The 23,019-nt window shown below is 43.2% G+C and overlaps 1 protein-coding gene across 7 annotated transcripts in view; it reads left to right on the top strand.

Annotated features, from left to right (window-relative positions):
- The window catches only part of MAPKAP1 (MAPK associated protein 1), a 232,540-nt gene that overhangs the window by 195,809 nt on the left and 13,712 nt on the right, over positions 1-23,019 (top strand). For 6 of the 7 annotated variants that reach the window (XM_057499032.1, XM_057499029.1, XM_057499026.1 and 3 more), the window contains one exon: positions 12,129-12,266. In XM_057499032.1, the coding sequence (XP_057355015.1) occupies positions 12,129-12,266 (138 nt within the window). Of the gene's footprint in view, positions 1-12,128; positions 12,267-12,663; positions 13,091-23,019 lie in introns of those variants that run through there. The other variant, XM_057499031.1, reaches the window with a different exon arrangement.

Below are 23,019 nucleotides of genomic sequence, written 5' to 3'. Positions count from 1 at the left end.
ACCCTAGCTAAAAACAATGCCTTAGAAAGATAACCAAGATCATGGGCGGCTTTCGAAACCCCACTTTTTTCCACAGGCCAAAGCCAAACTAGTTCATCAGACTCTGACCTGTGTATTAAAGGAAAGGTCCACCCAAGGATCTGTGGGAAGAGCCCAGGCTCTGTACTCGGGCCTGGGTGAGCCCCAGCGTTACCACTTACCTGCAGTGTCACCTTAGACAAGTGTCTTCCCTCTTCAGTCTTAGTCTTTGTCATTTATGACAAGGGAATTGGAATGTTTACCTCTCCAGATCGTATGAAAGTGTCTGGCCCATACAAGCTGTGTTCTGCATGGTAGCCTAGCTCAGTGTTGTCACCGTTGTCGTGCTTTATTTTGCCCTTTGCTTTCTCTCCTAGTCCACCATCTTGAAAATATTTAACCAGCCCACCCAGATTAGGTACCAGCTCTATTGGCAAAGCTTCTCTTGTAGCTACAGTGGAGACGTGTCAGGTAGAAACGGATGATGACAGTGATGCAAGCGAGTATCACCCCCTAGAGCCCGGTTCACAGAAGCCAGGTGATTAGAGGCCCCCTCCAGTCCCCTCTGGATGCTTCCAGTGGCCCACACGGCGCCCTCTGGTGGAGAGTCACGGCTCTGAAGCGCCTCTAAAAGATGTCAGAACATTTGTTTCCATTATGAATCTTAAGTTCAATTTTTAGCATTATAAACAGAAACTTTATTGATTAGTCCTAAGGAGTTTTTTGACAATCAGCTAACTGTCTCCATGAGTACTGTACCATGCAATGAATAAGTAAGCTCATTTCCTCTTCCCATGTAAATGAGTTCAGGTATGTAATTTAAGACCCTGTTTCCCTCCTTGCAAAGCAGATAATGCCCTTTCATTCTAACAGTAAAAACTGCTCAGGGCAATCCAGAAATTCTTTCTGAAACAGAATCTACTGCAAAGTGCCAGGCAGCAAACAAGCACCCCCTTTATGAGCATTCAAGTGAGCAGCTGGGTTCTGAGATCAGTAAATAATTTATTTTATTTCAGCTGACTAGCCAGGTGCTTCAGATCTTTCCTGACACTGATGGATGGTCTCCTCCACTCATCCATTCTGTGTCAGTCAGAGCAGAGATTTCACTTGCCCCCCTGTGGCAAGTTCTTCTAAGTGGTAAGTGTCTGTGTGCAGCCTTTACCCAGTTGCCCGCTGATTCCACAGGAAACGACCCATCCACTCAGTCAGTGGTACCTGCAAGCACACAGTGGAGGATCGGAATTCCCAAGCCCTGCGGTGCCGTCACAGCTGCTCTCGCCTTCTGACCAGATAGTGGCGGCCGATGCTCCAGCTTTACCGTCTGCCATTGGCTTCTGAGAAAGTCAGGATGAGAGCCTCATACTTGGATCTGCAAGACCCAAACTTAAACCGATTTTCTATCAGACTTTTCTACAGTTGAAAAACTTTACTGGAATCTATTAATGAAAGCTATGGCAACAATCGGATCTTTTAAAGTAATATTATTTTAAAAGATCAGAAAGAATTATAATTTTTAAAAGCAGTTACCTCTTGTCAAGTACTTACTACGTGCGCAGCACTCTGCTGATAGCTCTTACGTGCATTGTCTCCTGTAGTCATATCACTGCTGTTAGAGAGTACTGGTATTATCTCCATTTTGTATATGAGGAAACTGGGGTATAGGGGAAAAATCTAGGCAAGTAATGAAGCTAGGATCAGAGCCCAAGACTCTGAGGCGGAGGCCTGTGTCTAACTGCTGTGTTATGCCTTGAATGCTAATCATCACTACACTGACACTGTATAGTTCTAGAACAATTTACAGTACCCACTGAGTCTTCAGCCCCATTATCTTATTTTATCCACATGGTACACTGGTGACATTATTCCCATTTCATGACTGAGAAAAGTGAGGCTTGAAGGAGTTAATGAAATAATGCAGTGTATGTAAAGCACTTACTGTTTACTGGCACGTTGCTATTACTTAGTAAGTACTAACTTTCTTTTCCTCCCCTTCAGCCATCAGGATCTATAGTGGGATATCCAGTCCCAGTAGCAGAACTGGGACTGAAATCAAATCCCGGATGCCAGACCCAATCCATCACGCCACAGATGCTTTAGTCATTAATAACGTGCCTTCGCAAGGAAGTGATTACATGTAGTTGGCCAGTTCAGATAGTTCTGCAGATCCCTCCCTCTTCCCCCTACCCCAGCTTTTGGAGAGCAATGCGAGCGTGGCAGGCAGGGGTCTGCTGGTCCTTCTCCGCTCACGGTGCTGGTCGGCCACCGCACTTCTTCCCTCTGGGCCTCTACCTGGCCTCAGAGTCCTTTCCAACACTGCCCTGTAAGCAACCCCTACCGATCAATTGGAGTTGGTTCTTAGGTTGAAATCCATTTGCCAAACCAGCCAGGAAAGTTTGCCAAACAAAGCTGTCATATCCAACCATTCCTGTATCTGGAAAACATCCTTGGAATATTGTTGGGCCTAAAAGTACAGATGCCCTTAAGTGTAGACTTTGCTTTAGCGTATACCAGGTTGAGGCTATTTGCATTAACTTGGTCTCCCATGTGCCTAATCCAGTGTGCCTGCCCATAGGATTAGGCTGTAAGGTGTGTGGGCTACCCAGACATGCCAAAGCTGGCTTATTGGTAAAAAGCTCAGATGGTAAATGCCAGCCTCGATCAGGAAGTCCACAGTAGACTACCAGTAAGTGTTAGCTGGCAGAAGCTGAATTATGATGCACCAGCCAAGGGGCTGCACAGAGCCCACGGAAGAAACAAAGCAGAGAGGGTCAAGACAGCACCATATTACCTCCCATTTATGTAGTACCTTAAAGCAGTGGATTGACCCTGCATCACCAAGTCCCTGACCTCATCCCAGACTTTCGGGCTCAGAATCTCCCCTTAATTGTGGGGTTTGGAAAATGCAACCTCCCAGTAATCAAAGGACTTTCTTGCTTTTTATCTCTTTGTCAAAGTCTTGTTTTTATTGACCAGGCAGGTCAGGCAGGTTTTCCCAACACAGGGTCCCAGGCTGAGAAGTGCTTTACCTGTGCCCCTGGTGCTGAGTTGATTCATTCACTTTATTATCCATCCATATAGACCATCCCCTTGGCACAGGGACATGTTACCGAATACTTAATATACCATGAACTCCATCTGTGGAAAAATTGCTTAAATAACCTGATTCTGTGTAAGATATACAGATTGTGTGTAGGATTTACAGATAAAGACTATATTATGAAATAACCTACTGAAAGGTTCCATGGTTACCTGCATTATCTCTTCATAAAACAATCCATATGTGTAATCCTAACACTTGTGATCATAGAGTTAGTTATCAAAAGTACCAAATGCAGCATCACGTATTATGGAGAAGGCAAAGAGGTTTCATCTCAGAAACTGACTCCCGTCAAGTTTGTAATGGCTGCCCAGAGCCATATGCTGAGCCAGCATTTTGAGCTGCGTCTGAGGGCAACATAAAGGAACTCTGTGATTGATTAAAAATGTCTGCACTGGGCCTGAGCATGATGAAAGGCAGCATATTTATCTATTGTCTTCCCTAGTTGTCTGTTCTATTGCAGCTATTATTTCACCCCCTAGTCAATACCTACAAGCCAGCGCTCATGGAAGACTTTATTACAGTGCCATGTTTTAATACACAACATATACAGACTTAAGAAACACATTAACAATGCAAGACTAAGTGAGCGAAAGCAAACAGCTGTGGCCTGGACTTTATTACTCCTCAGGCTCACTCTGATGCTAAAAGTAGTTCTGTGTGGCTATATGAATAAAGTGTTGGCCCCAGTTATTTTCCAGTGAGGTACCTGTGGAGTATAATTCAGATAATTCCAATAATCTGAAAATGCTTATTCTTAGGAAGTGGACTGATCTTCCTTCCACATCTTTTGTTTCATTTTCTTACTGAATGCCAAGGAGATACCCTTCTCTATTCAGAGATGCTAAAATGACCATGAGGAGACATGTACCACACTTAACTCCAAAATCCCTGGACCAACTGAGTAATTTGAGGATGGCAATTCTAACATTAAATGATTGTTCTGTCCCTATCATGACAACACCTGAACCAAAATTTTGAAAAGAGTTTAGTGAATACTAATGAATTTATGAAATTGCAAAACAAATGCAGCTGACCCTTGAACAACATGGGGGTTGGGGGTTCCAGCCCCCCTGCACAGTCAAAAATCCACATATAACTTTGACTCCCCTAAAACTTAGCTCACCATTGACCGGATGCCTTACTGATAACATAAACAGTTAATAAACATATATTTAGTATGTTAATATGTATTAGGTGCTGTATTCTTACAATAAAGCTAGAGAAAAGAATGTTTTTTTAAATGGTTGTGAATCTCCAAACATTTTTCCATTATATTTATTGAGAAAAACCTGTGTATAAGTGGATCTGTGCAGCTCAAACCCATGTTGTTCAAGGTCACCTCTACTATGAAGACTGCCTCCAGAAAACTCCTTTACCACGGGAGTGCTTAGTGTAGTGATCGGGTTGAAGGAAAATCGCCTGACAGCGAATGTTGGAACACTCTTGGGTATTTTTCTAACTGCATACCTTCCTCTGATTTTCTGTTCCCAGATCTAACCTTTTGAGAATTCCTGTTGAGTAATCCAGGCTTCCTTATGATAATACGTCAGGTTCCTCAGATGGCTGAGAAAGATTTAAGAATTGGAAAGAGTTGAGAACTCTTCCCACCAGCATAGTGGAACTGCTGGGACTAGGATACGTGAGAGTTCCTGAAGGTTCTGTATTCTTTTTACCATGTGCTCAACCTTGACATTTGAGCTCTAGCCGTGTACCAGGGCCTGCACATGAGGGAGATCTGACTTTCCCCCACTCCACAGGTGATACTGTAAACTCTCTCGGGAAATGGCATTACTGCTTCCTGATGTGGTAAGTTCATTATCTGTTTACCCAGAGTAAAGTTCGGGAATCTAAGTCCGCTGGTACAAAATCTTTGTCCTGCCTTCTCTGCAGAGAGAACTTAGCCCTCACGTGGGGCCAGGTGTTAGGGGATTAGCAGTGCCAGGTCTCACTGAGTAAGCTCTGCCCTTGTGCCCGTGCTCTGCCTAGCGCCACTGACACTCACGGTCCTGTTCAGGTTCAGGCCTCCCTTTAGTTCACATTCCAAGGATAATGGTCTAGCCAAGTACACTCTGACTTGTCACTGAGTTTCTAAGCAACCACATGTTGGAATTGGCAGCTTTTAGCTTTGGTTCCCAAACAGTTCTGGGTGGTTAGCCTCTTGAAGGGAACCGGTCATCCTGGGGCGCATTATCCCACTTGATCTCAAGAATGTGAAGCCCCACCGAGTCTCATTGTAATTGTGACCAAGATATGATTTTGTCATCTACTTTAGGTCCCTCACATATTGCTGAAGGCAGTGCTTTTTATACTGTAATGCATTTGATCTCTGTGAATATACCTGCTCTACAAACATAATGCATAGTGAGACAGGAAGCCTGGGCTATTTAAGCCCCAGCCTGGTAGTATGGGGATGTGAATTATGGCTACAGCTCTGTCATTAATGGGTGACATCAGACAAGTCATATCATATCCCCACCCTGAGCCTCAATTTCTTCATACAGAGAATGAAAGCCCCAGACTAAGTTATCTCTGAGGTCTCATTAAGCCTGAACTGCCTGTGTGTCTGATCCTGTGTGTAAATTCAAACAAGTTTCAAAGACTTCTCCGGCTGCTGTGGATGCTATCGATTGGCTCTGTAGATTCAGCAAAATCCACTCTGGCAGAGAGTTGTTCAGCAGCTCTCCCTGGGGGTTTTTCCAGTCTTTCATAGGCTCTGGGTAACCTGGAGACAGGAGGATTGTAGAATTGTATAAAAAGCACTCCAGGATTTAACAACAGCGGGGCTTTTGTAATCTTAGATTCAAAGTTGTAGGAAATTGATGAATGAACCACAGCTCATGATGTCTGAGCAAATAAACAATAACTCAGGAAACACACTGAGGCATGGAATGTTAAATGCCCTAATTTCTGCCAAACTGGAGTGTTAGCTTAGAAGGGCATTTCAAGTGTGTCTTAGGGGAGCTGTGCCTCTTGAGAGTCAGGCATGCGCCTCTGGGATAATAGGAAACAGCTGACGGGTCAGAACACACACTAGTCTCAGTGCCAGGCTGCAACCCCAACCTTGCCATTTACTAATTTGATTCACCTTGGGCAGGTACATCATTTCACCTTTCTGAGGTTCACCTTTAAAAATAATTTTAGGAACGACTGAGTCCTTACCATTTACCAGGCTCTGTGCTACATTTCTACATGCTTATGCCATCCCATCGTCATGGCACTGTGGGAGTTGATACTGTTGTTAGCCCATTTTACAAAGGAGGAAGCTCAGGCTCACCGAGGGAGAAGGGACTTTGCCCAGGATGAAACCAGTGGGAATGTGCTGGCAAAATCAAGATCTCCCAGTTAGTGACCTGCAGACCTTGTAGGACAGGGGTTCCTAACATAAATGTTTGCACAGCTCCAGGTGTGAGAATTCTTCCTGATGTTGTATTGAGCTTGGAGGTTGCAGGAAGGATGTAGGCTCGATGGCACTTAGTGATGGGAGGTTATTGCAAGGATTCATGGGGATGGGGGCGTTGGTCTGTCCAGCTGGACAGTCCTTCTAGATCATGGTGCTTCCAATTCTGAGGTGCAAAGCAGGTCCCAGAGAGAATCTCTCCACACCCCCAGGCTAAGGCCAGCTAGGTCCCTTGTTCACATCCCGCCCCTGGCTCCCTGAGCTCCCCCGTCCTGACCCTCCTCACTGGGTCTATGTCACATCCCTTACCCCAGTGCCCGACTCCTTGATAATAATAGTATGAGAAATAGTTTAGGTCACTAGCTATGTATTAAGCACTATTCCAAGCACCTTACAAGTCTTATGTCAACCCTCACAATAAGCCCGTGTGGTAGATACTATCAGCAGCATTTTACAGCAGACTTGCCCAACATCACCGATTTTATTGAGAACTCTGCAAAGCTCCTATCCCTAACCTGTCTGCACTACTACCTTTAAAAATACCATGGGCTACTACCGCCTTCCTGATAGAGGTCTGGTAAGCTCTCAAAACATCGCTGTACACAAAAGGACTGAGCATGGGCTGCCCGAAGTAGGTCCCCAGTCTGTTAGCAGAAGGTGATATACACTGCTAGTCTCCTGTTATGGAAATCTCTTGGTTAAGTAAAACAAACAAGGGTCTCTGTGTGATAACCCTAAAGCCTCAGACAAGTAGTTTCCCTGGAGTTGTATGTACATTAGAGTTGCATTTTTGTTTATTTTGAGCTGTCTTGTTAAGGAAAGATTTATAGGCTGGCATAGACGTAGGACAGCAATCAGGCAATGTTTTCTGCCTTTGACAGTTGGTGTGATAGTTTGCTTCCAGTGACGTTTGACTCACTGTATCTGGAAGCTGTCAGAAGTGGGAGCATGAAAAGGTCGTGACGGATGGCTGTGGATAAGTGGGCAGGGGAGGAGGGCCGGTAAAGGAGACAGATGGCCTCCCTTCCTTCTGGAGGGAGGGGATGCCCCTAGCCACTCAGGCCAGTCCTCATCTCTCTTCTTCCCCACCCGCCTTAGCTTGTAGGATGGCCCCTGCCGGCACCACTGTTTGTGGGAGTGGCACTGGGGTGGGCGTAGTGCCGCTCGTCCCCTTGGTACGCCAGGACTGCTACATGGAAGCCTTCTCCGGGGTAGGATCACCCTCGTGATTGTCAGTTACTGCATTTCGAAGTGGAAACCAAAAACATGTCAACTTCTCAAATGTTGGTTCTTACTTTTGGTGAAAATTTGTTTTGGAAAAATACAGAAAAGGAAAGGAATGTAGTCCCCCTAGCCAGAGCTGATCGCTGGGATCGGTTTGTTACGTACCCTTTTGATCCCTTTCCCATAAATATCTCTCCTATCCTCTTCACTTAGTGTCATTAGAAGTTTTCCAAGTCAAAGCTTTTCTTATGTGCAGCTGTTCACGGTTGTGTTGATTCCATCATGCTTGGATTAGCTGTTCTTCTGTGGTTGGCCATTTAAGTCAGAGAAATATAAAGTTAAAAAAGCCAATTTCCCTTGTTTTCTTGGACGTATGTTTGTAACTTTAATTACTTAAAAGTGGTGTGTAAGTGACACTTAAGGACTGCCTCTGCCTTTCCTTCAACGACTTGACGCAGAAGCTTTAGCCAAGGGAATCAAAACCACACTCAGTGGTCACAAAAGTAGCATATTGATAGGATTTAGTGCTCCATTTTGTCGTGTCTGAGCAAAAAGTAGGTGCACATTTGTTGGCACAGTTGAATTTTTATCTGTTTCTTGGTGAAAATTGAGGGAGGAGAGTGCAGGTTAGTTTGGCAGAGGTTCTTACCACGTCGTGCTGATGTGACTGAATGAGGCGTGCAGAACTCGAGGGAGCCGGAGTTGTGGGTGTGAAGTGGCTCCTCTACGGAAGAGCTCCCCAGCCTCACACCTGTGCCTTCACCTCTGTGGGGGGGCAGTCACCTAAAACCTAGTGCACTTCTTGCAGAATAGTGTGGTGGCTCAGAGAACAGATCCTGGAACCAGATTCCTGGCTTGCTTCAAATTCCAGCTTTGCCACTTTTTAGCTGTGTGATCTTGGCAAGTTACTTACCTCCTCGTGTTTCCGTTTCCTCGTCTGTAAAATAGGGATAAATATAACCAATTTCATACAGATGTTGCAAGATTCTCATCAGGTCACACAAAAGATTTCTAACAATAGTTGGTGCCAGTTAATGTTCACTCCTCTTTGCCCATGGCCTGGACTGTGGCACCAGCCTTCTAACTGGTCTCCTTTCCACCAGGTTGCCTCTTCCTTCTAACTAAGGAGACCTTGAACTCCCAGGCCAGGGACAGAAGAGCTTTCTGTTTGTTCCCAGGCTGAATTCTACAGACTGTCTTCAGCAGTGGGGTCTGGGTGTGCTCAAGAAAATGAGCTTGGATGGTGGACTACCTCCGGCCCTCCCGGACTAGAAGCAGAGGGCTGCCACTTGTCCAGCAAGAGCAAAGAGGGTCCTGTGGGACCATGTGCCCTGTGCTCAGAAGCTGAGACACACACACATCTCAAGTAGGATGAGATTATTTAATGTACAAAAGGATTTTTCCCATCAGGAAGGATTCCCTTACAGATTCCTCTAAGTGGTGACTCCTCTGGGCAGCGAGTGTTTTACAGATCATTAACTACTTGACTGAAAGCCTGCAGGGTAGAGAAACTTAAAAAAAAAGTGTTGGGAGCCCCTGCCAATTGCAGATCAATCCAAAATGAACGTAAAGTATGTCTGGAACCAGAAGGCAACGGGAAAATGTGATTTGATTCAGAAAAAATCTGATTTACAGGCAACTTTTTTGGAACAAACCAGTTGTTTAAAAGGTGTTCCACCTGTCTGCTCATCTTGAACCTAAATCATTCATCTCCCACATCTTCATCCCTAGGCCCCAGAATTGGGGTTCCTCTCCATGAACAGTGACTGCACAATAACCCCAGAAAAGGGTGTCATTGGGAAAGCATTCTTGCGGCCATGCAGAGCTTAGGCAACTGATGCAGAGATACAGCCTGTAATGGATGAACTATGCAGTAACAATTTGCAGATAAAAATAATAGAAGTTAAAGTGTACTTTACATGATAAAAGAAAGATGAAAGAGGACACGGGAGTCTGTTACATCTGAGATGGTTACAGAAGTCCTGCTTTGTGAAGTAGGCTCTGTTGAAAAGATTGATGCAATGGGGAGTGACCTTGGCTTGGAGCAGGAGCTAGTGATGTATGTATGAGCGTCCCTCTGCTAAATGGACCCAGATTTGTAGCACTAATATACATGGGAGCCCAGAACCAAACTCAGTGCGGCAATAAATCAACAGCCACTTTGGGTGTCATTTCTGGTTTATATTCCACTATTGTTCTATCACTTTAATTCATGTCACTATCATCTTTTCATCTGGAACAGTTTTATATAATTTTCCAGTGGAGTTACCTGACAAATCCTATCAAATTAACAAGGTACATTAACAATATTGACTGACTACGGCTTCAGGAGTTGCAGGGCCGTAGAACAAAATTTTAAAACCGTGTCTCTCCAGTGATTATTTTTTTCCTCCCTCCTTCTGAGAAAGGAATGTGGGGCAGGGTTTATTCCACATAAGAGAGACGCACATTTATTTTGCTCTGCTTGTTCTGACTTTTACAAATGTCAATATGAGAAGCAGAAGGAAGAGGGACAAAAAAAAAATACTTGCTACCAACAACCATGGCATAAGCACTTCTCCTCTTCCAGGGAACTGTAGAAATGTCCAGATCTTTAACAATTAATGACCAAATTGGAGGGAAGAGTGTAACTGGGTAGTCGTAATCTATTTTAAGTGAAATGTAATAAAATTGGTCTCCTGATATATTCTTGCCCTCCTGAAATCACCTAGACCTGAACATCCAGTCAGTTGGACTTCTGACATTAAGCCTAATTGAAATATGGTGCTCCTGAAAGATGTCTAATGACAAATTCCAGCATTCAATTAATAAAAAAAAGAATACCAATTGTTCATCTTTTCCAAAGATCGCACAGTAATGACCAGAGTTAAGCAACGTACCGCGTTGTCCCCTCTGAAGACAGCAGATGAGACTCGGTGGCGGTGCGTCCGCAGCCTCCTGCCTCTGTCTGGCTGCTGTTGAGGATTTCTGTGTGCCTAAAACACGATAGGCGTGAATGGAGCCTGTGGCCGACCCCATCACTAGAATTTTGTTTGAATTTGTTCTTTAATTTTAAATTTGCTCTCAGACTACTGTCACTGTGGGGTGTTTTTATTTTTGTTTTCATTTTCCATTGAGGCGTGTCTTTGATCTGCTTTTTCTTTTGACCTAGTAAGTCGTCTCACATTGTATGGAAAAATTTCTGAGTGTGATCCCTAGGGGAAACTATGTTAACTCTGATCGTCTTTTCTGTTGCAGTATGTACATTTGATGGTTTTAATTAATTCTTCTGTTTTCTCCTTACTTGATTTTGCTTTTTTTTTTTTTTCACTTTGACCCCGACCCTTAAACTATGGCCTAAAAATTAATTACTTTCAAGATTCCATCTGGGGCCCACTCTGGAAGGCATACTGAAGGTTTCTGTCTCACTTCACCAACAGATTCCTCAATTTTCAGCAAAACAGGGAAGAGAGAGCATCTAGCCTAGACTAGTTCTGCACATGTACCGCTTGGTAACGTGGGGAGCACATTGCTGGGCACAGTGATCCCAGGGCACCTTCCACCCCCCGGCGTCACCTTTGTTCTCCTCACGCTCTCACCCCCAGTCACTGTACAGTGTGTTACGTCCTGCACCGCTCTGAAAATGAAACCTGAAGTGCCAGAAATTAGCATTCTGGGTTTCTCTTATAAAGTCTTTGTTGCGTAAAGCTCATACGCAGTATGATCGCACCCTCTGTGGAGAAGCAGTGACCTCCACAGCCTGAAACCAGGCTCCAAGACTTGGAAGGTTTTATGTAAAGGACCCCTTGATCCTCCTGTGACTTCCTTTAAATATAGCTTGGGTAATTATTTAGTGTCGGAGAAAGGAAGAGACTTTTCGTATTTTTAGTGTGTAAGATTTTTCCAGATCAGAAACTCTTCGTTGGTAATGTAGCTATTTGAGCATAGGTGTTAGTGCAGATTTATTTGTCCAACCCAGATGTTCTTCTAAACAAGAAACAAAACAAGACTGTTGATCAAAACTGTTCTTTAAATGAACCTTACAGTTTATTTCATCACAATATAGAAGTGTTGCAGGGTTAACAGTATATAGGTAAACTCTATATTGTATCTGTGTTATATCTAAGAAAGCATGTTTCTTAACGCCTTTTTTATACAGTTTTTGGTTGTCCCCTTCTACCCACCCAGCTTAGCCCCCAGGAAACCAGACTGTGCAGTTTCTGTGGGCCACGTGGCTTCCCCTTGTGTCTGTCTGAAGCCCATGGCATTCCCCAAGGCCCTGCAAGCGACTTCGTGTTCATCCAGTTTAGGATTTACAAACAGGTCAAATGGTTGTAATGACTTACTCTGAAATGACTTACACCTTCCACTTCTTGTGGCTTCTTTTTTGTCCTCCCCTTGGCCTTACAGGTATCTCTGGTGACAAAGTAGAGATAGATCCTGTTACGAATCAGAAAGCCAGCACTAAGTTTTGGATTAAGCAGAAACCCATCTCAATCGATTCTGACCTGCTCTGTGCCTGTGACCTTGCTGAAGAAAAAAGCCCCAGTGAGTAGTCCCTTTTATTTATGTCTCCTTTCTCTCTTCCCCCCTTCCCCTCTCTGTGCTGGGTGCGGAGAATATATTGCCACCGTGTCCTTTTTTCCTTGGGTCTGTTTAATTCATTACCAGAAATTTCTTTTAATCAAATGGGATTGTATATGGTGCCCAGAGCCTGACATGGGCCCCCAACCTGTTCACTCTTGATGGCAGCAGAGAACCTCACAGGCTGGCTCCTGACCTTTAGGAGCCCCAACATCGGGGCTGGTGGCATGGGGACAGATTCCTGCTGAGAATTGGCACTCACCGGCGCCCTCATTTCACTTTGTGTGCCCAACCTCTTCCCATTTGGGGAACTTGACCAGTCAGACCTGGACCTGCCTTCTTTGCCTTCTGTCTTTGACAGATTGAGGGAAGCTGGGGGATTTCCTATGGCAGCTGAAGACTGGATTTAGATATCCATCATGCCGGAAGTGTCAACACTCTCCAGATTATTGGCAGCTGTGTGACCTACCAGCCCACAATTAAACTCTTGCCTGGTCCTGCAAAAGAGATTGCTGCTGGGTTGGCACTCCTTTCCTTAAAATAGCAAAGTAAAAACCTTATATCTGGTTATATGTTTTGGCATATTGTATTTTTGCAGTTAAGTAACTAAGTGTAGCATTTAGATTAATCATTTTTAAGACTTCAGTCCCATGAAGAGGAAGAAAGGAGAACTGAGTGGTGCATGAGGAAAGGAGTAAGTTTATGCCTCCACCCCTTCCTACCATCCCTGTCCTCCCAGTAAGGCCTCAGCCCTGCAAGATGGCTGCCAGAGGGGGCTGGTGAGAAAACTGCCTGCTGCTGGGGCCCTTGTCCCAAGGCTGCCAGAGTCTCTCTGCCTTTAGATAAACAGCTTCTTTCCGATCCCTCACTCCAGCTCGTCGGCCAATAAAGATGTCATTGTTCTAGCTTCTTTCCAAGAACTCAGTGGATGCTTTGAAAAGTTACATTTTATGAATTTTCCCATGTCTCTGAGAAATGAAAGGCAATCACTTACATGTTGCGTAGAGGATAAGCTGGAGCAGAAAGGTCAGGGAAAGAACTAGGAACAGGATTCAGATTTCTCTTACACTCATACCAAAACACTCAGTGTGCAAAGGAAGGCTGTGACTCAGACACTGACAGTAAAGGGCGGCAGACACGCAGCCGAGCGGGGAAGGAAGCAGAGGCGCGCGGCCACCACCTCCCAAGTGCCTCTTGAGATTTGTCGGGCAAGAAGTAATGATAACACATCTCTGAGAGTGAGGCCAAGTTCCAAGCATGGGGATACGGAGCAGACGTGGGCTCTACCGTTCAGTATTGACAGTCCAGCAAGAGAGTCTTTTGTCTTATTTTCACACCTTCTGGATGATTCTTTGTAAAAACCTCACATGTGGGTCTTAGACTTTCCTCCTCTCATTCTAGCTCCAGAGATCTAGAAACTATGACAATTTCCTGAACCAAGAGGTACACTGCCTAGTAAAACGCTTCTTAAGTCCCTGTCTCCTACCACAGTGTTTTTCAAACCATGCTCCTCGGAGCTCTGGGTTCTCAGAGCACCGCAGGGCCGTGCTGACACCAAGCCGAGCCTTTACAGTCCTTGGCCACTCCAGGTTCATAGCCTATAATTTCCCATCTTGAACTTAGGCCATGGCCATTGTGAACAACTTGTATACAAACACACCTCAAACTCGGTGCTTCTGTTATTATCACTGCCTGGAATACACCTCCCTCCTGACCGTCCCTCTGACTTATGGACACCTCCGTTTCCCCACGCCCAACCCACTCAGTTCTCAAAGTCTCGCTCCGGCACCAGACCTGGTGTAACTTTGCTCCCGGAGTTGGCACCTGCCTCTGGTGTAACCCCTCACACACTGTCCTGTATTCATCCATTTGAGGTATCCCACCCCCATCTCCACGCCGCACTGTTGACCCAGGGACCGGTTTCTGCCCTCGATCCCTAATACAGTGCCTAAATAATTATCTTCAATGAAGGTTTGCTGTCTTATAATTGTACTTAAAGAGGCTGGAATTTAGAAACCAAAAGTTATTCAACCTAATTTAGGTTGTAAAGTGTCCAAAGATATAGTTAATGAATAGGCTTGATGCTGTGCGTATTTTTGTTTCTTTTTTGTTTTATGATTTCCAGTATCTTCATCAAATTAATTCAGTAACTTAATCTACAAGTTCGTCTTCAAGACCATTGTCAGACCACAGAATTCATTTATGGGGCTGCTGCTGCTTTTTTTTCTTTTAAAGGATTAATGGTAACCCTTTTTATCTTTTGCGTCTGTTGAACCTTAGAAAAAAGTTATTTTAACAGCACTAAAGGAATGAAAGTCACTATATTTCATAAGTTTAGCCTGTGATTTTTATCAGCATAGTGATATATGTTTGTAGCTGAGTTTACATCAAAAATTATTCTTGGGGCCTTCTTGAATGAATTATGGCATAAAGAGAGAGTCTAGAAGTAGATAAGGTTTTTGATTTCTGTAATATATTTCCTTTTTCATGTTTTTATCTCTCATAGCACAAGTGTCTTGCTGAAGACTAGAACGTGTGACCAACTGGAATAATTTAGTTGTGAAAACAGCACAGATGTGTTATTAAACAGCCTTCTTTACAAAAAGGCATTAAGTGTTGGGAGGATAATGAAGTTGTCCCCGGTCTTACTTGAGACATGTTTGTCAGAATTTTGAACAGAAAAGAAATGGTTTTTCAAACCTTCAAGTATGGCCAGCTTGCAGTGTTTATTGAGAAAGCCACTGTCAAACCATTAATTTGGTCGTCATAAGAAACACAACTCAAGTTTAATTGATGCTATATCCAAAAACTATGTGAATAGCTGACTTGGCAGGGAGACTGAGCATTAGCACGCATGCAGTGAAACACATAATTACATATATTGTGGAATCAGAAAGACCCAGACTGAAGCCATACTCCATAAATAGCAGCTCTGTGACACTCTTTCCTTCCCCTAGCTTCTCCCTCTTAGGCCCTGTTCTCAGAGGGAACATTTATTGCTCTGTCCCTGTGAGTGTTTAAGGACCTGGAACTTAATGACTAAATAGATACATGCCTTGAAAAGCATTTGTACATATAAATATGGACTCTTACAAGAGTTGGTTGAGAAAATCTGTTTCAAAAGCCCTGAGAAATTAAGAAAAAATTCTGCCTTTCTAGATTTAAGGAAAAAAAAGAAGCTTCATGCTGCCATTATTATTCAAATCTGTGATTTCTCAGTCTGGTTTACCACTCCTTTTGCTGTTTTGAAAGATGTCACAAACTTCTAAAAGATAAATTAATTTTAATTCCTTTCAGCTGAAGAAAGATGCATGCAACACACAGGGGAGGAGAATGTTTCCATATCAGAAACTATCCTAGCTAAATTGTCTCTGAGAAATAGCTCTCCATCCTTACATAGGTCCTGATGTAGCCTTTGAATGCAGTGGGCTCTCTTTTTAAGTGCTAGCCTTGAATTCCAATGCTGAAACAAAAGCCAGGAACCTTTCTGTGAAGCTAGCACCCATCAGAGACTCTTGGGCTAGATTTAAAGAAAGTAGCAGATTCAACCATGCCAGGGCTGGTTTTAGCAGAAGGTTGTGCAGGTTTAGAGTCTTTAAAGGAAGCAGCCTATCATTAAGAAATCAGATTTAAACCTTAATAAAGTAACTGTTGTCTTTACAGCTGAAAAGAGCTCTGTGTCTCAATTAAGTATAGATAATATGAAATCTTAAGGAAGCAACATAATAGGGGTAACCTGATTACGTTCTCTTGCAATAGTATAATTTAAAGGAAATCTGATTCTGTTGATGCAGGTTATGTTGGTGGAGGATTGTTTGTCTGGTCTTTTGTTTTGTTTCTGCTTTTGTTTTTTGTCCAAAACACTGTTCGGATACAGAATAGGAGCTCTTTGGACTACAGGTTAACCACAAGTGCAGGAGAATGTTAAGCCCTTATGAACAGAACCTGCTGGATATTTGAGATGAGATTCAGTTAAGGTTATGAGTTAAATTAGCTGGGCTTATTGGTGACCTTCCACTTAAATAAATCTTTCTTTTCATAAGTACTTGACAAGATCTGTAAAGTAGTGTATTTAATTTACTAATTAAATTAAAGCTACTGAATAATGATTTGTCCACATTGATTTAGCTTAAATAGAAAAGATCAGCATTGTTGTGATCTTCAGCAACCTTAATGGCCAAGCCAGTTAGACACAAAGGCCTCTTGTGTTTTATAGGTCAGAAGTACACAGGTAGCCCAGGCTGTAATTGAATCGCCTGCACTGCACCCTACAGTCGCAGATTTCCTTTGCTTTCCTGCTCCAATGTTGCACTGGGGCTTAAGAGAATGTTAACGCGGTAATAGGCACGGGGCCTTCCCCATTATACGTCCTGCTATCGAGCGGTTCTGCATGACTAGTTAAAGAAGATGGCAAGAAGATTAATGAAAGCAAGGCTAATACAGAAGGGGGTACTTTTGCAAGACTTCTACTGAGGAGATATTAGAGCTGAACCAGAGCTTGGCTTTTTCTTTATCCTGTGACCTTTGAACCTGCTGCACTGCTGAGAGCTGCCAGGGAAGTCGACATTTTGATTGATGTTGGTACACCAGTCAGTCTTTCCCATTGAATTCCACATCTGCACGAAAATAGCTTTTCCAGCAGAATTCATACTGGCCAGAAGTGATAGCCAAATTGATGGCTGAAATGCTTTTATGTAGTGTTCATTTAAACCTCAAGGTATTTGATGGTTTAATTCAGTATCCAGGTTTCATAAATGATAAGCATTCACTTACATGTCCTTAATGGGTTCATCAACTCATAGTGAAAGACCAGCATTAACAATGTTCAAAGGTTTGCAACACTGTTCCACGCAGGCTTTATGGGGGAGTAAAAAGCAGTCATCAAACAAACCTTTTTCATCCTAGAAAAAGAAAAGGTCTGACTTTGAGGTTTTAGTATGTAAAGCAAAGCATCTGTTTCTGGAAGGCTACAGATGGGGAAGTCGGAATCTTGCATCTCTAGCCCTCCATCTCAGAGACTTTTGAGATCCACCCGGATGCCGGGTTCCCTGATCGTGTCCTTGGGACACTAGCATTCCGTCTGAAAGGGATTGCTGTGGTGTCCTGGTAAGACAGCCCTGTGCAAACATGAACTCTTCAAGTGTTTCCAGTAATGCTGTTGTTTTGCTTGTAGAGCTGCAGGCCTGGTGTGTGTGTGTGTGTGTCCCTGAATGCGCCCGTGTATGCATCCCCCAACAAAGGAGAACTGGGAGGGTGGCAGAAGAACTCAGGTTTGTTACTAAAGTCAGCTTGGGCACGTCCCAGTGTGTACCTTGAATCTGCTTTCTTTTCTTCCTGTTTGTCTGGGGCAGTAGTTCTAGCAGAGAAAACACGCACACACACACAGGGCCGTGACAGGCATTCCGGTTCCTGAAGAAGACAACTTCGAGGAATTTTGTCATATCCTTTAAGTGCTGTGAGGGTGACAGTGAAACGAGGATGATGTCAGCCACCCCGGGGTGAAAGCCACAGCCCCCGGTGAGTGGGGTGGATGTCCACGGCCGTGCTGCGTCCTGTAGGCCCCAGTAAGTAAGGCGCTTGCCTTTATGCTCACAGGGCCCTGCAGCTCAGGAAGGTGCCAGCCCCTCCTCAGGCTCTGTGATTCCTGAGGTTCCGGGCACTCCAGACGTTAGGCGGTAAGCTAGATGGTGTTTTTCCTTTTTGACAAGGACTTATTCCATAAGTTCCAGATCAAATACGGTAAGTACTGCTAGATTACAGAACACAACAGACTCTAACATATTAAATGCCCCAGTTATTGAATTGCCTTTTCCTAAGAGCACTCTGGAGCACAATCAGGAGCAGGCAGTGCCTCATCCTTTAACAGATATGTTTCCTAGCCCTATTAAAAGGGGTCTTCATCTATCCTGTCAAAGGGAGTCTGCTGGGGTTTTTTAGTTTAATTACACTATCCAATTAAAAGTCCTTGCTGCATTTGGATGCGCCTCTCCTTGGGCCTGAGTGGATATGACATTTACAAGGCTCGCCTTTCAAGCAGACAATAGTGTGATTGATGAGGTGCACGTTCAGCGGAGGGGGCGAGTGCCTGGGGAAGTGCTGCTTGGTGCATTTTGATTTATTTATCATCTCCTTCCAAAACAAGGGAGCTGCTGGGGAGATGGGTTTAGGCAACCAGGGGGACCACCTCAATTTTTCCAAGTGTGTGGGAGGGAGAGACCTGGAGTGTGTCACAGGGTAAAGGTGGAGAAAAACTATAAGCGTGGGGCAAGCTTGCATCATCGAATGCCAGGCTACATTCTTTGGTTCTTTGACCCAGTTTGGTTTCCAATAACCTCAAGCTGCAATTTGCTATTAAATAGGCCATCGCTGTGTTTCAGGAACAATTCACTGGGGCTAGATAACATTGACCAGGTTCCTGAGAGCTCAGCCGTGGGAGTCCACCCAGCATGTGTGTCCTGTTGACTGACCTGGTCATTATTAACTGATACCTGGTGTTTGCTGTAGGCATGCCTATTTCTGCTCCCAGCTGCATCCCCCAGAAGTCGGGCAGCTCCTGTCCAGAGGCTACAGTCAGTGAGTGCTCAATGACTGTCTAATCTTGCCTGGACATGTTGAGCATTTAAAAGTTGCTTCTGGAGTTTAGAATCAGCCAAGATCAAGTGTGGCTATCCAGCAAAGAGAAATGGAGCACAGTGGAGAACTTCTCAAGGTTGTAGTGAAAAGACAAGCCCAACATCTTGTTCTTAACCTGCTGCTGCTATTTACCCTCAGCATATGATAGATGGGACCAGCATGCTTGTCTCTGTAGTTCTTGGAAAAGAGGTGTTTTGGTACAGTGTATGGTCTCTGGAAGGGCCAACAGTGTGAATGTAGGAGGCAGGAGGCTCTGCTCTGAACCCCAGTGAGATGGTAAGACCAGCACACTCCCGAATTCAATATCAGGTTCTAGAGTTGCTCAGGGGCTGTTGGAGGCGTGTTTACTAATATGTAACATGCAAGAATGTCCATGTTTCTGAGGAAAATGGACTGGTGCTGAGACGTTCAGCGGGTTTTCATTACATTCTCTGTGAACTTTCTTCATTTTTCCCTGGGACTTACTGATAAAGAATTTGCTTGTGTTGACTGGAATATTGACATTTGTTAGAGTAGAAAATATTTTGGGGGCATCAAGTTTTTCATCCTGGGAGAAGCCTTCTTATTGCTATTAAGATTTCACTTAATTATTGACTTGAGCCTTATGGACCCATAATAATGAAAGAGTTATCTAGTATAATGGAAAATTTGCACACACTTACAATTTCCTAGATTTTGATTACCATTAAAAATCCTCAAATTCTTTCTTTTTTTTTATTTTAACATCAGCAGAGATCCCACTTGAGAAAAGGGTAAGGGAAGGGACTGTTCTCTACTGAAAAACTGTGTGGAAGATTTCTCAGCTGGATAAATGATGGGAAAAATCTGTTTCCCTTATCTCCTGCCAAGCTCCAAATTGTGTTTTCATAATAAATGGGGTGCTTAGATTTTAAGTCATTTTCATAGACATGGAAAAAGTAAGTCATTCTTTCATTAAAATCAAAATGTGTATTGCTTATAAGACTCCCGTAGGCAACTTTCAGGACAGGGTAACTGCTACCAGATTAGCCCTTCTATCATCAGTGACTGGAAAACTGCACAAAATATAAGAAACTCTTTTCAGACTCTGGAAAACAGATAGTACAGGACCGTGAGCCCTGAGAGAAGGGAAACAAATGAGATGAGATCTGCTATCACTTCAGCCTTCTTCCAGGGCTTCCCATGGAGAGCATAGCAGTCTCACCAAGCTGGAGACAGAGTTCAAGAGACCAAAGTAACTGAAATTTGCAAAATAACGTATGAAAAGGAGAGAGCTGCACTGAGGAAGAGCTCTGGAAAGAAGCTGTTGGATCTCTTGCACTGTACTAAGCTGTGCCTGCCTCATGTGAAACCTCACAAGGCTCATCAAAGAACAGCTACCAGGATACTATAAAGTAGAGTCTGGCCAGCCAGAGGGGAGCATCCATAAAGGCCATGTAATAGGAATAAGGCTAAAGTAGCCCTAGATTAAAGACTGCTCTAATCCTGGCCTAACAAAACTTTAGAAGGAGTCTTGAATGCATCTAACTGATCCACAAGTAAATTAACTACCTGCTAGAACAAAGCCCTACACTCTCTAAAGGATGACAACAAATGCAGACACCCCACAATATAATGTTTATAGTGTCCAGCATCAATCAAAAATTACTAGACATGTAAAGAAGCAGGAAAATATGTCCTATAAGCAGGAGAAAAATCAGTCAATAGAAACAGAGCAAGCCAGAAATGGCAGGGATGATAGAATTAGCCAATAAGTACTTTAAAATAGCCATTATAAATATGTGTAAAGACTTAAAGGAAAACAACTAAAAAGACAAATGGAAACTATTAACAAAGAAGTGAAAATTCTAGAGATGAGAAATACAATACCTGAATCAAAAATTCACTGATGGGAACAGATTAGGAAGATTAACTAAAAGGGGCAGTGTGTTATCTATTGCCATATAACAAATTCCTCCAAAACTGTGTGGTTTAAAACAATAATAACATTTATTACCTCAAAGGTTTTGTGGTCAAGAGTCCAGCACAGATTAGCTGGGCCTCTACCTTAGGGTCTCCTGCGAGGCTGCAATCAAGCTGTCAGCCAGGGCCCACCATCTCAAGGTTCGATTGGGGCAGGATCTGCTTCCAAGCTCCCTGAGTGGTTGCTGGCAGAGTTCATTTCATTGTGAACACCCTCAGTTCCTTCCCACATGGGCCTCTCCATAGGGAAGCTCACAAGATCGCAGCTGGTTTCATCAGTATAACCAAGAACAAGAGAGTACTAGCCAAGGAGAAGTCATAATAGGGACCTAATCTCAGAAGTGACTCCAACACACTGGCTGTATTGTATTGATCAGAAGTAAGTCACTAGGTCTAGCCCACAAACAGGACAAGGAGATTACACAAGGGTGTAAAGAACAGGAGGCAGGGTCATTGGCAGGCATTTCAGAATCTGCCCACCACAATCAGTGAACTTTAAGGCAGGACAGTAGAAAATATTCAAACTGAAGCACAGAGACAAAAAAACTACAAAAAGAACAGACTGTGAAATAATATCGAGTGTTCTAACATATAGGTAATTGGGAGTCTCAGGAATAGAGAAGAGGTCTACTACAGATTTGATTAAAAATAATCGTCCCACCAATCTTGGAAGACCACTGAAGGCCAAACAGGATAAATACAGAGAAAACCACATCAAGGCACATCATAATCAAATTGTTGAAAACCAATGATAAAGAGAAAAATCTTAAAATCAGCCAGAGAAACCAAAATAAGAATGGTGGCTGACTTCTCATCAGAAATAATGCAATCCAAAAGACAGTGGAATGACATCTCTATAAAGTGCTGAAAGAAAATCTGTCAGTCTGAATTCTGTGTTCACTGAAAATATCCTTCAGAAATGAAAATGAAATAAAGACAGTTTCAGACACCCAGAAGATGGAAGAATTTATTGCCATTAAGCCTTCACTACAAGAAGTGTTAAAGGCTGGGAGATGGGAGATATATCAGATAGAAACCCAAATGTACACAAAGCAATTAAAGGCATTCAAAATGTCACCATTAGCAACTGTATGGAATGAACCAAGAAAGAGGAGATAAGCAAGAGAGAAGAACTCTGAGCAAGGATTGAAAAACTGTGGCCCATAGGCTAAGTCTAGCCCACCACCGATTTCTGTGTGGTCTGGGAGCCAAGAACGGTTTTTACAGGTGGACGTTTATAATTGATTTGATGATAGGGGACACTAATGTTGATTCCATTTAGGCAAAATGTTACCCCTCCCCATGCAGTGAAAAGATTTTATCCTTCTCATTAGTAGACCTGTATTATCCCCCCAAAATGCATTTGATTATACTTCTTGAAATTTTGTCAATAAAAAATGTAAAACATTTTTTTCTCTCATTGTACAGGTATCTACAAAATAGCCTTAATTTTGCCTTTTGGTCTGCAAAGCCTCAAAGATTTACTATCAGGCCCTTTGCAGGATAAGTTTGTTTGTCTTAAGGGAACCTACCATGTACCAGGCAGTGTCTCAAGTGCTTTATACACACTACTTAATTCTTGCAACAACTCTGTGAGGTTTTGCATACATTTATTATAGAATTTTAGAATTGTTGATTTTACCGTAACAACAACAATCATGTATAAATGATTCCCATTTTATAAATGAGGAAATTGGGGCTCATAGACATTACACAACTTGTCCAAAGTTATATATAAATGGTAACATACGTTTATGTTCTTCCCTCTACCACTGACTCAAAGTCAAGGCCCTTAAACTTCTGAATTTTTTTGATGGAAGAATATCCCTAGCCCCAACATGGAGTCTGTAGAGTCTTATTTTTTAACAAATTTCAGCCATTCCTGGCTATCTGGTTTCTCTTTCTAAAGGATGTTAAATGCAGAAAATTAGAAGAGGAGAGAAAGAATGACAGAACTTAATAAAGATAGTGGGAAATGAAAACTGACAAGAGTTGACCAAGAATGAAACAAAATCAAAGACTATCAAAGAACAGTCTAAAAACCCAATAAGCATAGTAGTATGGCAGCGTGGAACTATTTTGTGACAAGACATAGAGCCTTTTGCAACCCTGAGAAAATCATGATGCTCAGTACTTAAAAAGA

Source organism: Manis pentadactyla, chromosome 3 (genome assembly GCF_030020395.1).
Source record: "Manis pentadactyla isolate mManPen7 chromosome 3, mManPen7.hap1, whole genome shotgun sequence".
Taxonomy (NCBI): domain Eukaryota; kingdom Metazoa; phylum Chordata; class Mammalia; order Pholidota; family Manidae; genus Manis; species Manis pentadactyla.
This window is presented reverse-complemented; position numbering and strand designations above follow the sequence as displayed.